The following is a 15,299-nucleotide window of genomic DNA, read 5'->3' as shown; positions in this document are numbered from 1 at the left end:
ACGGCACTGAAGTGGTGTCAGGGAAGTGTTCATCTGTATCACTTGTTTTTTTTCTTTCATTTTACTGTATAGAGTAGGCAAAAACCGTTCATTATCCCACACAGTGGGTGGGTGTGTTACTGTAAAGAACCAGCCCTGGAAATGCTACAATGTAAAATGAAAGATTGTACATAACATGATATAAACTTTATAATGCAATCAAATAATGCAGTGCAAAATTCATTATTTAATTTAGTGAGAGAATGCATAAGTTGTCAATCTGGACACTGTTGGGGCTCATGTGGTGACATCTGAAAGCTGGTTCCAGCTAGCAGTCTTGTGGTCCTGATGCATCTGGGATCTTCACGTTGTGAAGTGATGTTTAAGAATGAGGTCTTCTGTAAAGTTCTTTAAACAGTGTGTGCGGTTCACAAATCAAATTCTTTGGATCAAGGAAGGACAACTTTGTTACACATTCACTCAAAAATATTTTATTGTGCAAAAAACACAAACGAATTATAGGCTTTAGAATTACAGAAGCACCATTTTCTTGTTTCTAATTGAAGTGAGCGGAGTGTCAAAACAGTGGTGCGGATCACATCACAAGCACTCAGAATCGTTTGTGGTCATGAAATTTTAGCGCTATATCCTCTAGTAGTTTTATCTAAAGCCAAATGTGCTTCAATCAAGCCCTTTCAGCTCCGTTCGCATTCTCTCTTTCTTCAGACACGCGCCACATTAATGGAGCTGAACACTTAAACGCAACCCCCCGATGTCATCGTCCATCACAATGTTTCACTGAAGACATTGTCTGATGTTAGGATGGTTTACAGTACCTTTAACAAATATGAAATAATTTATTATATGAAAGTATTTATTATATTTATAAAATATACAGTTATTACAGTTTAATATGCATTATGTTTATCAATTAAAATTGCCCATTTTTCCTGCTTCTAACACATCAACTTTGAGGACAAAATGTAGACTACAGTTTGTAGATTTTCTTACAGCTTGTCAAACACCTCAAGCACTCAAAATGTTAGTGAACTGATAAAATGATTTAAATTTAAATACAATTCTGACTCTTGTGAGCTTTGCCCTTGTTCCGGACAAAGTCTCTTATGTTTTGGATTGTACGAGAAGCAAGAATGGGGTGCTCTGCGTTCTTGCAAGCCTCACATTCAGGAAAAGTTGCCAGCTTCCCTTTTGTGATGTGCTCCCCAAAGTACTTCATGACTGCTTTGACCTCCGAACTGGCCCATGGTCTTTTCACACAGGCTCTTTTTTCCTTTCGCCTGTCAAGCTCTAGTAAAAATACATAGTCAGTTGGTTAATATAAATGTACAACATAGTTAATACTATTTAAAGGGATAGTTCACCCAAAAATGAAATTTCTGTCACTAATTACTCACCCTTTGTTCATCTTAGGAACACAAATTAAGATATTTTGATGGAATCCAAGAATCTCTGATCCCTCTATAAACCGCAACAAAATTATTACATGTTAATTACATTGCTGTCTATGGAGGGACAGAGAGCTCTCGGATTTCATCAGTCAATGCAAAGACGAGAATACACATCCTGCTGTGCGAATTGAGTGATTCGGGCATTTGACACGCGTAACACATGATTCAAAGTTGAAAAATCTTAACTTAGGCGCATATGAGCGATGCGTTAACCAATCAGGAGCTTGCTCTAGTAGTGACAACAATGAGGACAAGAGCATATGTGGATACCCAGAGCTGTACGATACATCTTCATACTTTATAGAAACAGGAAAAAAAAGTATCTTGCTTGGAAGAAAGTGAGTGAGGAGGTCAGACAGTCTGGTAAGTTGTAAAAGACACTATTTAATCAATTTGAGCTATATATATTGAGACAACAAGCTAGCTAAAGCAGGCAAATTGAGCTTATTTGCCGTATTTTAAAAACAATCATGTCAGCCATTTCACAACGAGACTGGAGCAAAAGCCCCTTCCATTACGCGAATCCGCGTTTGTTGTGAAGTGAATGTCACGCGCAAATGAAGCGAGTAAACTCAATGTTCAATCGTCCAACTAAAAAGTTACAGGTTTAGAATGACATGAGGGTGAATAATCAATGACAGAAATATCATTTTTGGGCGAACTAACCCTTTAAGTTATTGACAATAGATCAAAACCAGTCATACCTTTAATTTTAGTAGCAGATGAAGTTGCTTTTCTGCTGACTTGCTCTGCATTTTTACCTACAAAGTGAGTACGAAAAGGTTCAAATACTTTTTTGTTTTGTTTCAAATTTCATGGCATATTTAACAATTCAGCACAATCATATTTTGTTTGCCTCTCAAAACTCAGGTACATGGGGCAAATTAACCAAAACAAATAAACAACACTGTAAGCAATAATGCTATGGTGGTCAGAATATTTACATATATCTCTGTCGTGTAGTTCCGGGACTCCACAAGCAAACCTACACACAGGAAAGACTTCCCTCTTGCATTCACACCTACAATGGGAACCCCGACCATAGGGTTGGGGAGTGATGACTCTATATAATGTGGCGACAGTATAATGTATCAGTTGTATCATTGAAGAAAGCAAAATGGTAAGGTGAACCATACTAAAAGTCAGTTACATTTATAAAATCCATTCAAAATACCACCTATAACAAAATATTCATGACTTGTGTAGTAAACGCATTTCCCAAACTCCACAGTTCAAATCAAAATGTATATTTTCAAACAATCTGAAGATGAGGAGACAGACAGCCAGGCAATATGTATGTGACAAGCTGTCCTTTAACCACCAGGGCCCGGTTTTTCAAAAGGTTTAATCCGGATAAAATTGATCCGGATTTAGTAATCCTTTTTTTGCGATCCGTGATCACGTAATCCAGCTTACTTTTGGAGCCAGTTTTTTAAAGCAACATCGGATTAGATCAATCTGATCCGGATAGGAACTTTTTAGGATCACCAAATCTGGATAACCAGTGCTGGATAACCAGTGCTCAAACAGGATAGGAAATCACAATGTAGAACTATAGATATGTAAAGAGCAACAAGTAGAATAGCCAGTGTGGGGTCAATATAAGTTTATTTTTATTTGAAATGAAAACACACACATTTAAAAAAAACTAAAAACAAGAAAAACCCTTGCCTGTATTGTCCTGCACAACATCGCTATTAAGCGCAATGTCCCTCTCTGTGCTGACAATGATGCACCTGAGCCCCTTGGAGACCCTAACCAACCTCCTGCATTCTGCCAGAACGAGCAAACAGGACGTGCAACAAGGGACGCAATAGTTAGACACTATTTCTGATTTGGATTTGTTTTGGATTTCAAAATTCAGTGATTGCCATTCTTTGCATTTTTTGGGTTATTCTGTAATCATTGCATGCATCACTAATAAATATTCTAAAAACAAAAATATTTTCGATTGTAGTGAATATATATATATCAATTAGTGACAGAATAAAATGTATTGTTTTTGCTCAATTTTAACAGCTGTTTGGGGGATTATTTTATAAGGCCAAACTCTTTCTACTTTGCTGTAGGCCTATACTGAAAGGCTGAATAAGTTAAAGCCTACCTAATCACTGTAGCCTGACGGATGAACAGATAAAATTAAAACCTTTTGAATAAAAGGATATCTTGTAAGATACTGCATGATCCAAATATAGTATTATTTGATAAATTTTTTACGTTTTCATTACATTTTGGGCATGAAATCCACGCTGAATCCACCCTTCTGATGGGATCAGTTTAATCCAGATTTTTTGGATCAAAGTGATCCAAATCCTACAAGAACGTTTTGAAAAACCCAAACTAAAGGTTTGATCCGGATCAAAACCAAGATTGGATTACGTGATCTAATCCGATTATGTAATCCGTTTTTTCTTTTGAAAAATACATTTTCAAGATTTGATCCAATCCGTTATCCAAAATCCTAGTGGATTACTTTTGAAAAACCGGGCCCAGGATAGTATGTGCAACGTATTGTAGCTCTTTATGACCATCAGCTTAGGGTTGCTGAAATAAATGGAAGTCAAAAGGCCCAACAGAAATTAAACAGTAGAATCTCTCTTGTTCTCTAATGTTTCTCTAATGCCGTGTTTTTTTTCCTCTCGCGATAAGTCATTCCAAAAGTCATGGCAACAGATGTTGGTCGGTTTACACATATCCCAGCCACCGCACTAGCTATTATTTTTAATATATTTTTCTTCTGGGTGTTAATCCCTCATATCTGCTTCAAGGTCTTGATAAATTGTTGCCATTTCTTTGTTTAGCATCCAGTATTCCCATAAATAAAGAACTCTGTCATCTTCTGTCCAAACATACTGTATCATTTTTAAAGAATTATCAACTTGTACAAAATATTTTTATTTTTTAAGGTCAAGAAACCAGAAAATAACGTGTCATGGTTTCCACACAAATATGTGGAAACTCACATACTTATAAATAGGAGAAAGTGGCAAAATGAATCCCACCTTTTAAATAAAAGAGCCAATTGCTAGTTGAACATTAATTAAAGACCCCCGTTGGCGAAAATCTAGTTTTGGTACGGGATATTATAAAAATCATTATGTCTATGGAAAGCCCAATAAAACATGGAAATCCAACATGTGTGTTAGCATATTCTGCTCCACAATATCCCATTTCTTTATTGTTCATTAAAATCAAATTTTTCACACTTAAGCCCTGTTTCCACCCGCGGTCTAAAGTACCGTGGAGATTAGTCCGGTGACGGAGGACTGGGTGCTTTTTTCTAGAGCCCACTGCACTATAGGCCACTGGATAAAGCCTGAACCTTGTCGTCGGATAATCAGTCGTATTTTTTAAACTCCAAACTTTGAATAGCAAACAACTCTTACTGCATACACCACAACAGACTTTTATATCAGACAGGTTGAAATAAAATGCTGCATGAGCTCAACCACAGCATGTTCAGCGCCCAAGTCCCACATCCGAAAGTTCTTGAAATTGAAAAAGTACTACTTCGCGAGCAGGGCCATTTTGAGGGGGACATTTTTACCCAGAACTTTATTTAGACCCCAGTTCCTGCGCCAAGTACCACCCCAAAGTCCATAGTTCCTGGGCAAAAGTGGAAATACGGCTTTAGAGAGTTGTGATGTGATGGAATGCGGAAGGAGCTACAGATGTGGCTCGGATATGGTACAATACAATATGGCATTCTAGTAAAATCATACAAACATCCAGGGTGCTTCTCATTTAAATATCAAGCAAAATTAAATTTCCAATTTTGACCCCTTTTAATGCATTTCAAATTAGTTTGCTTTGATTTTACAAAAACTGTTTGAACTGCCTTGAAAATCAGGAATTATATCATGAGTTTCTGAAAAAAAAAGGTTATGCAAACATGTTTGAATTAGATGGTGTGATTACCTGGAAAATCAGTTACAGGGGCAGCTGCGAGCCGTGATTCTTTTCCTGGTACATCATCTTGATCGGAATCATGCTCCATAAAATTCCGGACACGTGAATTACGCCTGTGAAGTGAAAAATTCATATTACTTCTCAATAGGACAACACTGATAAAGTTATGCTATTTATTATTAAGTTAACCTTTTCTTCCTTTTGATTATTTCAACATGGCCCTCATCTTCAGAAGTTATCTCAGATGTATGGAGATCAGATCAGGCTGTCCCTCGCACACCAGACCAGGGCTGTGTTTACCAAAAGCAGGGGTCTCCACACTCGGTCCTGTAGGGACCTTGTAAGACACTGATTAGCAGGTTGAGGTGTGTTTATTTGAGGTTGGAGCTAAACTGTGCAGGACAGCGGCCCTCCAGGACAGAGTGTGGAGACCCCTGCCCAAAAGCATCGTAAGCCTAAGATGATCGTAGAACAATTGTCACCAGTGGTGATTACAACGCTTTTGGGAAACGCAGCCCAGGAGTGGATGCTGGACCAAGTCCTTACCTGGATTAACCAATCTCTACACTCCCCAACGTCACAATGATCAGCCACTTTAAGGACACCACAACAAGTTAAGGTATGGTTAAGTTATGGTACTATACATTTTTAACAATTTAGTACCCTTTTTCAATATTTTATGTTTAAATCAAAAAAGTTATTCAGTGAAGATCAGGGGGTGATTTTGTTGTTTGATTAACATTAAAAACAGATAGAAGCAGGAATATTAGACAGTTGTCACTTTAAGAGCTGCACAGATCCAAAATAGTGATATTCATGCATTCTTTCTCTACTGTTTATTAAGCCATAACCAACTACTACACGTTTACTAGGATACTCGCCATGACAGGCATTTTAAGATTAATTTGTGTGAATTTGAGCGTTCAAGTGCCAGGAGACTTGATAGAGAATGGCTTTTGAGAATCAATGTCAAATCGACCACATCTTAAAAAACGATTAAAAAAGCCCAGCCCTAGTCTTATGTAGATAGACCTCAAGATCTCTCAAGGGGCAAAGTAAATGTAGCTTCTCCTGATCTGCCGACACATGAGGAGGCGGATGAAAGGCCTGAAGGACTATTGACTGGGCCACATTGGTGGGTACCTTGGGCTCGGTGGAGAATAACTTTTTCATCCTACCCGGGGCAAACTCAATACAGGAGAAGGGTCAGCAGATCTCCCACTACATTTAGAACTGCAACTTCTTGCCAGAATTAGTTTTCCAAATGACTTTTCAGATCTATTTGATGTGTGAAACTCTTCTCACACTAAAGATACGTGAATCCCTCCAGTGTGAACTTTCATGTGGCTGTAACGAGTTCCTTTATGAGTGAAGCTCTTTCCACACAGTTTGCAGGGGTAAGGCTTCTCTCCAGTGTGAACTCTCATGTGGGCTTTAAGACTTTCTTTTCCAGTGAAGCTCTGTCCACATTGTTGGCAGCTGAACGGCTTCTCTCCATTGTGAACTCTCATATGGGCTTTAAGGTTTGTGTTGATTGTGAAACTCTTTCCACAGTGATGGCAGCTGAACGGCTTCTCTCCAGTGTGAATTCTCATGTGGGCTTTAAGGTTTGAGTTGATTGTGAAACTCTTTCCACAGTGATGGCACATGTAAGGCTTCTCTCCAGTGTGAGTTATTACGTGTGTCTTAAGGTGTTCCTTGTCTGTGAAACTCATTCCACATTGATGGCATACACAACAGCTCTCTTTTATGTGAATCCCCACATGGTTATTAAGGGTCTCTTTACGTGTGAAACACTTTCCACACTGATCACATGTGAAAGGCTTCTCTCCAGTGTGAGTTCTCATGTGAGTCTTAAGATTTCCTTTTCGATTCAAGGTTTTTCCACACAGTTTGCAGGTGTAAGGGTTCTTTCCAGTGTGAACTTTCATGTGGGTTAAATGGGTTCCTTTCTGTGTGAAACTCTTTCCACACTGTTGACAGGTGAACGGCTTCTCTCCAGTGTGAATTCTCATGTGAATTTTCAGATTTCCTTTTTGAGTGAAACTCTTTCCACACTGTTGACAGGTGAAATTACTATTATCTGCTGTCTTTTGATCTCTTTTTGGTGAAGTCTTTTCGGTCTGTGAGAAACTAAATGCATTTTCTCCAGTTGTGAAATCATGTTTCTCAAACTGATCTTTCTCTTCTGTTTCATTGAGATCTTGAATCCCCGCTTTCACCGGCATCAGGTCTAAGGTAAAAGAGGACAAAAACAGTTTAATGGCACAAAGCAACAGACATCAAAACATTTAGACATTTAAACATCAAAACCCCTCAATATAGCTGTAAGCAGCAATGAAAGGCTCAAGCTCTACGACACCATCGTCACATGGTGGGAAGATGCATTTAAATGGGTAAATAAAGGAGGCCAACCGGTGGTGATATGACCCTGAACCACAATAGCCACATCCACATAATTTTGAAAGTTGTCTGGCTTGAGTTAAACAATATACATAAAGTTTGGTGACTACAGGTCAGGGATGGCCCAGAGTCTAGATCAGGGGTGTCCAATCCTGCTCCTTGAGTGCCACTGTCCAGAAAAGATCAGTTAAACCTCAGTTAGACACAACTAAACCAGCTAATCAAGCTGGAGCTAAACTCTGCAGGACAGTAGCCTTCCAGGACCGAGTTTGTATAACTCAGGTGTAGATCAATCCCTAATCAAACACACCTGAGCTATCTAACCAGTTTCCATAGTTTCTTGAAAATTACAGGCAGGCGTGTTTGATTAAGGATGGAATTAAACTCTGCAGGCCAGTGACCCTCCAGGACTGAAGTTGCCCATTCCTGCTATAGATAAAACTTCAATACTTTCGTCTAAAGGGGGTGCTACAGAGCCACCTGCTCAACGTCCATGTCTTTTTCCTACAACTAATGGCCGACAATTCAAGCTTGGCACACCTATTTTGAGGCAGTTTCTCCCATTCTTCTTTGCAGGACCTCTCAAGCTCCATCAGGTTGTATAAGAAGGGCATCGGTGCACAGCCATTTTCAGATCTCTCCAGAGATGTTCAATCGGGTTCAAGTCTGGGCTCTGACTGGGCCACTCAGGGACATTCACAGAGTTGTCTCGTAGCTACTCCTTTGTTATCTTGGCTGTGTGCTTAGGGTCGTTGTCCTGTTGGAAGAGGAACCTTCGCCCCAGTCTGAGATCCAGAGCGCTCTGGAGCAGGTTTTCATCAAGGATGTCTCTGTACATTGCTGCATTCTTCTTACCCTTGATCCTGAAAAACATCCCCACAGCATGATGCTGCCACCACCATGCTTCACTGTAGGGATGGTATTGGTCAGGTGATGAGCAGTGCCTGGTTTCCTCCACATTGCCCAAAGCATCACACCGTCTCTGCCCGCTTACCTTCTTCCCTTCTTCTTAGTGCATCCTGGTGCCATGTGTTCCCCAGGTAAGCGACGCACATGCACCCAGCCAAAAAGAAATGTGACTCATCAGACCAGGCCAGCTTCTTCCATTGCTCCCAGGTCCAGTTCTGATGCTCACGTGCCCACTGTTGGCAGTGGACAGGGGTCAGCATGGGCACCCTGACTGGTCTGCCCCATACCCAACAAACTGTGATGCACTGTGTATTCTGAGCCCTTTCTATCAGAACTAGCATTAACTTCTTGAGCAATTTGAGCTCCATTAGCTCGTCTGTTTGATCGGACAACACGGGACAGTCTTCGCTCCCCACATGCATCAATGAGTCTTGGCCGCCCATGACCCTGTGGCCAGTTCACCACTGTTCCTTGCTTCCACTTTTGATAGATAGTGCTTCATGTATTTCCCCGGCGTCAAAATCAGGTATGGAGCGCGGCCGGTATCTCTCGCAGAGGAGCTCCGGGAGGATAAAAGGAAGAGTGACGACAGTGAAGGACGAGAGAGGACCAGGCCTGGGAAATTTATGTTTTTTATGTGTGTGCTGCAGTAATTCATGAGGGGCTCTTCTGGGAAGAGACTGGCTGCTGTTTATTTTTGGGGAAGTTAGGATGCATCATGATACTTGTACTTAAGCACCTTTCACACCGCCATCGACAAAGCGACATGATCCCATCCAGTTTAAATGAAGAGCTGGTGACGTCTGGTGACACGAGCGACAGTGACCTTTGGTAACAGAATTAAGGTGTGTCAAGCGATGCGAGTCACACAACAAAAGTCCAGAAATTTTAACTTTATGCAAATGAGCAGCAAATTCTCTGGCATACAAAGAGACAAAGCTGTGTGAACGGGGCTTTAGACGATAAAAGCTTATGAAATAAACGACGGCTTGTGAACTGGATCTCCGTCTCCCGACTATTTGATCTGTGAAATTGCACATCACATCATTATGGTATTTTGCTTGATAACCAAGTGTTCTTCACACTGAATTGTATGATGTTCTGACTATTATTAGTTTTATGTGCATCACACAAAATGGTGCCAAGATTTAAAAATAGACATTAACTTTTATTAACAATAGTAATGTGCTAACAAATTTTATTGGGGAAAAATGTTAATATTCTACTCTAATTAAATGTACCATTCTTCTTTAATATCATACTGAACTGATTGACAGCTTAAATTATAATAAAAGGAGTAATTTAGTTAAGATGAAGAAAATATTTTGTTGTACTTACTTTTTCCATATATTTGCAAATGGAAATGGCTAAAAAAGTGCTCCTCTGCCGCCATCTACTGGTTACTTCATGTATTTTCTAAATAAAAGTGTTTGTTTACCAGTTTTATTCCTACATCTTTAAACTTTTTGTTTTACAAATCATCACATTAAAAACAGCTTGAAAAGTTCTTGAATTTCATTCTCAAAAAACATTCTGCCACAATACCATGGTTACAGTTAGCATTGCTACGTTAAATCCATGGTGATTTGTGGATTGAAAAGCCTTCTATACCTTGTTCAATCATGGCACAATGTTTCTTCTGGTTTCAATGTCTTGTTTATAACAGAATTCTGCACTGAATTGAAATCCTTCCCACTGGATCTCCCAGCGCTGTGTAATAATGGTATCACTTGATTGAGATTGGCCTGTGACCACAAGTATCTGTTCTGAGCACTAATGAGTAGCTTTGTTTTGATTTGTTTGCCGTTTGATGTTTCTCATGTACAACATAAAATGCAGCTCTTATAAGTTTTCCAACATGCTGGTGGCACCAGTGCAACCTCTAACAAAATGTATTTACACCAGCAGGAAAAAATGTCACAAAATGCTACCATTTGGTTGCAGTCTGAAGCCCTGCACTCTTCAAAAACATCATTAATTTCTGTAGAGCTGGACATTTTAATAAAGATCAAATTACTGAGTTCAGATTTGAGAATGAAACCAACCTGTTTGTTCCTCAGTTTCTTCATGTTTCACTCTCAATGTTTCTTCAACCTTCACGTCTTCTATTTCCAATTGAATAAACGCCATCTTTGTTTGTTCCTCGGTATCATCATATTTCACTCTGAATATTTCTTCAATCTTCATTTCTTCACTTTCCACTTTAATAAACGCCATTTTTATATTAGTGTGTCACGTGGATTTCAGCTGCCAGAAAAAATAGATAACAGTGTTTTTCAGGCTGGTCTAACAGTAGTTTTCAGGTACATAAATCAAGTAGTCAAATGTAAAATATATTCTTCTGTGTAAACTAAATATACACTAATTCTTATTATAGTTATTTAGTCAAGAGTAGTGAACAATTTTTTTTGTCTTTTGTTGTTTGATTAACCTTAAAAAACAGACAGTAGCGCAGCAGAGATATTAGGCTATGTTTACAAGGACACTCACTAAGACGCCATTTTAATATAATTATGAGAGAATTAGAAGAGGTGAAAGTGAACTCAATTCAGTATTTGAGCGGTCTGAGATGCTGCTTTCCACTTTTCACCCTTAATAACGAGCCCTACAGTATTTTGTTCAGATTGCATTTTATTTTAGCAAATATTTAGAATTTAGACAACGAGACATGATACATTAACTTCACGCAGTTAATTAAACCATTTGTTTGTTATATCAGCCTTTTTCAAGCTATAGCCAATATGCTGATTGTTTAAATTTTTAAATAAAAAAAAACGTCTGATACATTGGTGCAGCTTGAATGAAAACATCTCTAAAAGTTGTCATTATACATGTTTGTGTTTTTGTTCTAACTGCATTTACACCATTGTGACCAGCAGGTGTCACCAGGGTGTTTCAACTGAATCATATGGCGAAGCAATTGGTTCAATTGAGTTTACTTGCCAGTGCGTCCCAATCCGCACACTTATGCACTATTCTACGCCATTTTGTCATATAAAGAGTGTGATTAGTGTTCACACTGAGAATTACAAAAAAAAAAAGTGCACTTCAAATAACCAGATGATGCACTTATTTAACCAAAAAACCCTAAGTGTGGCATGTCGGACACTTCATGCTCTTAACGGTCAAGCTTTAATTACGTAGAGGAAGAAGAGGGGCGATCAGACTCTGATTATTTCTGTATGTGGCAATGTGGTCTTTCAAATGAGTTTGAAAGGCAAATAAATGTTTAACCATTTACTGCATTTTAAATGATGACAATAATAATTATATACATTTTTATCTTATGTCAAGTCAACTTTATTTATATAGCGCCTTTTAAAATGCAGATTGTTTCAAAGCAGCTTCACAATGTTAAACAGATAATTTGAACAGAATAATGCAACAGAATTTGTTTCGGCCGTACAGCTGCTCTGGAGAAAATGGTGATGTCTGGACTATCGTACAGTGACAATGTGAAGTGGGACAGCTGATACTAGGGATGGGACGAAATATCGTTTGACAAAATATCGCGATACAAAACGTGACGAAGCGCATCGAGGTCGAAAAAAATGGATCGCGAAATAAAGATAGATGGCACTGCTGCATGATTTGCGTAGTATATAAATAATTTAGTTTATTATATGTGTGTGTATGTATATGGGGAAGACATACAGTCTATGGTGGCAGGCTGGCAGCACCATCTGCTGATCAAGCAGGGTAAAAAAACTAAATGAAAAAAAAAATTATATCCGGGGAACGGTGCGGTACGTCGTCACGTCAAGACAGCGTATGTTGCAACAACAACACTGCAGCGAGCTAACAAATATTAGCATTAGCACCAACTGCCTTGCCCCCAAACAGCCGACCATGGAAGAGGTCGAAATTGAGGACGCTCCGCCTGGATACAAGTCATATGTCTGGCTTTCTCATTAAAAAAGACAAAGACGGCAATAGAGTAACTGACAAGACTAAGACTGTGTGTAAGCTATGCCATGCTGTCATTCCGTACACCACGTCCAACACATCAAACACGTCCGCGTGCAAAACAGATAACCAGGCTCATTGGCGAATTCATAGCGGACTATATGGCTCCATTTAACATGGTAGAGAACAGAAAATTCATCCAAATGTTCAATGTGCTGGAGCCCAAGTTTAAGATGCCATGTCGAGGACATTTTTCAGAGAAGGTAATCCCGGAAATTTACAATGAAACCAAACAAAGCGTGAAAGAGTATCTAAAAAATGCCGACTGTGTCGCCCTGACCACCGACAGCTGGACCTCACGTGCAACACAGAGTTATATAACCATCACGGCAGAAGTCATCAACGAGAAATGGGAGAGAAAAAGTGTTGCGTTTCCCTGTGTGCAGCTGAAACAAAAATAAATAAGTTGTTGTTATACAGTAATATTTTCTTTTTTGAGATCGTATCGTGACGTATCGTATCGTAACCCTGGCATATCGAGGTGCATCGTATCGTGAGTTTAAGTGTATCGTCCCATCCCTAGCTGATACAGGAAGATTTTATCATAAAATTAACAAAAAATATAACATTTTGGAAGATATAGGAAAGATGAGGTGAATTCACTACAAAAAATGCTTTTCTTATTTAGTATTTTTGTCGTTTTAGTCCAAATATCAAAAAATATTTTCCAGAAAACAAGAACAAATATCTTACTTATCTAGGAAAAGCATTTTGATTTAAGATTTGTTAGATATTTAGACTGGAAACAAGACAGAAATACAAAATAATATATATTGTTAATAATAATAAATATTGTTTTTTGCAGTGTTTAACAAGATTACAATTTGGACACAGGACCAAATGCATCACTATACAAAATAGGTAAACATATTACAGGTAAATGTGCCTTTTGTGGCCTAATTAGAATCATTTGAACGTGCAATACACTGCAAAAAATGCTTTTCTTACTTTGTATTTTTGACTTGTTTTCAGTCCAAATATCTAAAAAATCTTACATTAAGAAGCATTTACTAGACAAGCAAACATTTTTGTCTTGTTTTGGGGGAAAATAACTAAAAATTAAGGGAGTTTTTGCTTAAAATAAGCAAAATAATCTGCCAATGGGGTAAGCAAAATAATCTTGTTTTCTGTTTGAATTAAGATTATTTTTCTTACCCCATTGGCAGATTATTTTGCTTATTTTAAGCAAAAACTTCCTTAATTTTTTGTTATTTCCCCCCAAAATAAGACAAAAACTTTTGCTTGTCTAGTAAATGCTTCTTAACGTAAGATTTTTTTTAGATATTTGGACTGAAAACAAGTCAAAAATACCAAGTAAGAAAAGCATTTTTTGCAGTGTATTAAAAGGAAATAGGAAATATAATATAGAGAGAATTAAAATTATAGTGAACTTTAAAGATAAGGAAATGATAAAGTGTCTATTTTAGTAAATGACGATCATTTTTTCATCCATATATTTCTAAAAGCGTAGGAACTTGATACATTTTGACACTGAAAACCATGTCCTCCGGTGTGACACCATATCCCGAGTTTAAATCGGGCAATTCCAGTTTAAGTGTAATTAGTTGTTTAATTAGTTGAAGGACTCCATTCAAAGTCATGTTACTGTGAAGCCCATGACAAATGCACTTGATAAGATTTTGTCTCAGAATTTGTTCAATTGTTCAAATATAAAACTTTTTTGGAACCACTATAAAAGTTGCCCTATAGGTGCGATACACCTATATTCTTAATTCTTTCTATGTCACGCCATAGGACATATTTCAGTAAAAAATAAAAAAAAACAGTGAAAGAATTGACAAAGTTAGACTTCACGCTAATATATATATATATATATATATATATATATATATATATATATATATATATATATATATATATATATATATATATATATATATAGTCTAATGCTTATTTTGAATAAATGTTCCTATAGGCTACCAGTCCCCAGTTATTCCTACTGCTACAGATGATCCTAACACTATTAGTGAACATTTATCTACTTCACTTTTTATTGTCCATCCATAAGCCCTTCCTGGATTTCTTTTATATTCCCATCAGTCTTCTAGTACTCTCTTAGCTTGATGTTCTTGTTTACTGCTTTTCCAATATGACAGATATATTTTGCAGTTTTTCTGTATCTATCATTAAGGCATTATTTCGAGTATGTCTTTAAGCTTGTAAGCTTTAGCCTGTATTGTATCCGATTTTTAACGCATAGATTTAAACACTTTAAATGATTAAAAACACTAACCTTTCTTCAGCCGAGACACAACAGAGCAGCAGCCTTATGACATCACACCAGCACACCAAAATAAAAGTCCTGTTCGCATGCTAAAATCACAAAAGCGCACAGAAACTTGCATACACTGCTTTTCCTACTTAGTATTTTTGCCTTGTTTCAGTCCAAATATCTAAAAATTCTTAAATCAAGATGCATTTACTAGATAAGTAAAATGACATAAGATATTTTTCTTGTTTTCTGGGGAAAAAAATCTAAATAAAGTGAGTTTTTGCTTAAAACAAGCAAAATGATCTGCCAATGGGGTGAGAAAAATAATCTTATTTCTGATTGGGACTGAAACAAGAAACAAGATTTCAAACAGAAACAATATTATTTTTCTGGCAGATAATCTTGCTTGTTTTAAGCAAAAACTTAACATT

The 15,299-nt window shown here is 37.7% G+C and overlaps 1 protein-coding gene across 3 annotated transcripts; it reads right to left on the bottom strand.

Moving 5' to 3' along the window:
- Window positions 1–923: 923 nt before the first annotated feature.
- LOC307127087 (uncharacterized protein) lies at window positions 924–14,943 on the bottom strand. Of its 3 annotated transcripts, none has more exons than XM_079818077.1 (6): window positions 14,890–14,943; window positions 10,715–10,916; window positions 6,663–7,590; window positions 5,367–5,470; window positions 2,153–2,209; window positions 924–1,287 (listed from the first exon to the last, which is right to left on the bottom strand). In XM_079818077.1, the coding sequence occupies exons 2-6, from the start codon at window positions 10,884–10,886 to the stop codon at window positions 1,049–1,051; spliced, it is 1,500 nt and encodes a 499-aa protein (XP_079674203.1). In that variant the 5' UTR covers window positions 10,887–10,916; window positions 14,890–14,943; the 3' UTR covers window positions 924–1,048. The 3 variants fall into 3 exon arrangements, with proteins under 3 accessions (XP_079674203.1, XP_079674204.1, XP_079674205.1); XM_079818078.1 differs by lacking the exon at window positions 14,890–14,943 and adding an exon at window positions 14,644–14,877; XM_079818079.1 differs by lacking the exon at window positions 10,715–10,916 and having other exon boundaries at window positions 14,890–14,935.
- Between the last annotated feature and the right edge of the window lie 356 nt (window positions 14,944–15,299).

The sequence above is a fragment of the Gobio gobio genome (assembly GCF_949357685.1).
Source record: "Gobio gobio genome assembly, chromosome: 5".
Taxonomy (NCBI): Eukaryota; Metazoa; Chordata; class Actinopteri; order Cypriniformes; family Gobionidae; genus Gobio; species Gobio gobio.
The sequence above is the reverse complement of the archived record's forward strand: the minus strand, read 5'-3'. Positions and strand labels throughout refer to the sequence as shown.

What these genes read in the sequence shown, in the direction of transcription:
- LOC307127087 (XM_079818077.1), bottom strand. Translation starts at nt 10,886, where the DNA reads ATGGCGTTTATTAAAGTGGAAAGTGAAGAAATGAAGATTGAAGAAATA. An exon ending in CCCTGTAACTGATTTTCCAG is followed by an intron (nt 2,210 to 5,366) that starts GTAATCACACCA and finishes CTCACTTTGTAG; the next exon opens with GTAAAAATGCAGAGCAAGTC. An exon ending in ATCTGCTACTAAAATTAAAG is followed by an intron (nt 1,288 to 2,152) that starts GTATGACTGGTT and finishes TATTTTTACTAG; the next exon opens with AGCTTGACAGGCGAAAGGAA.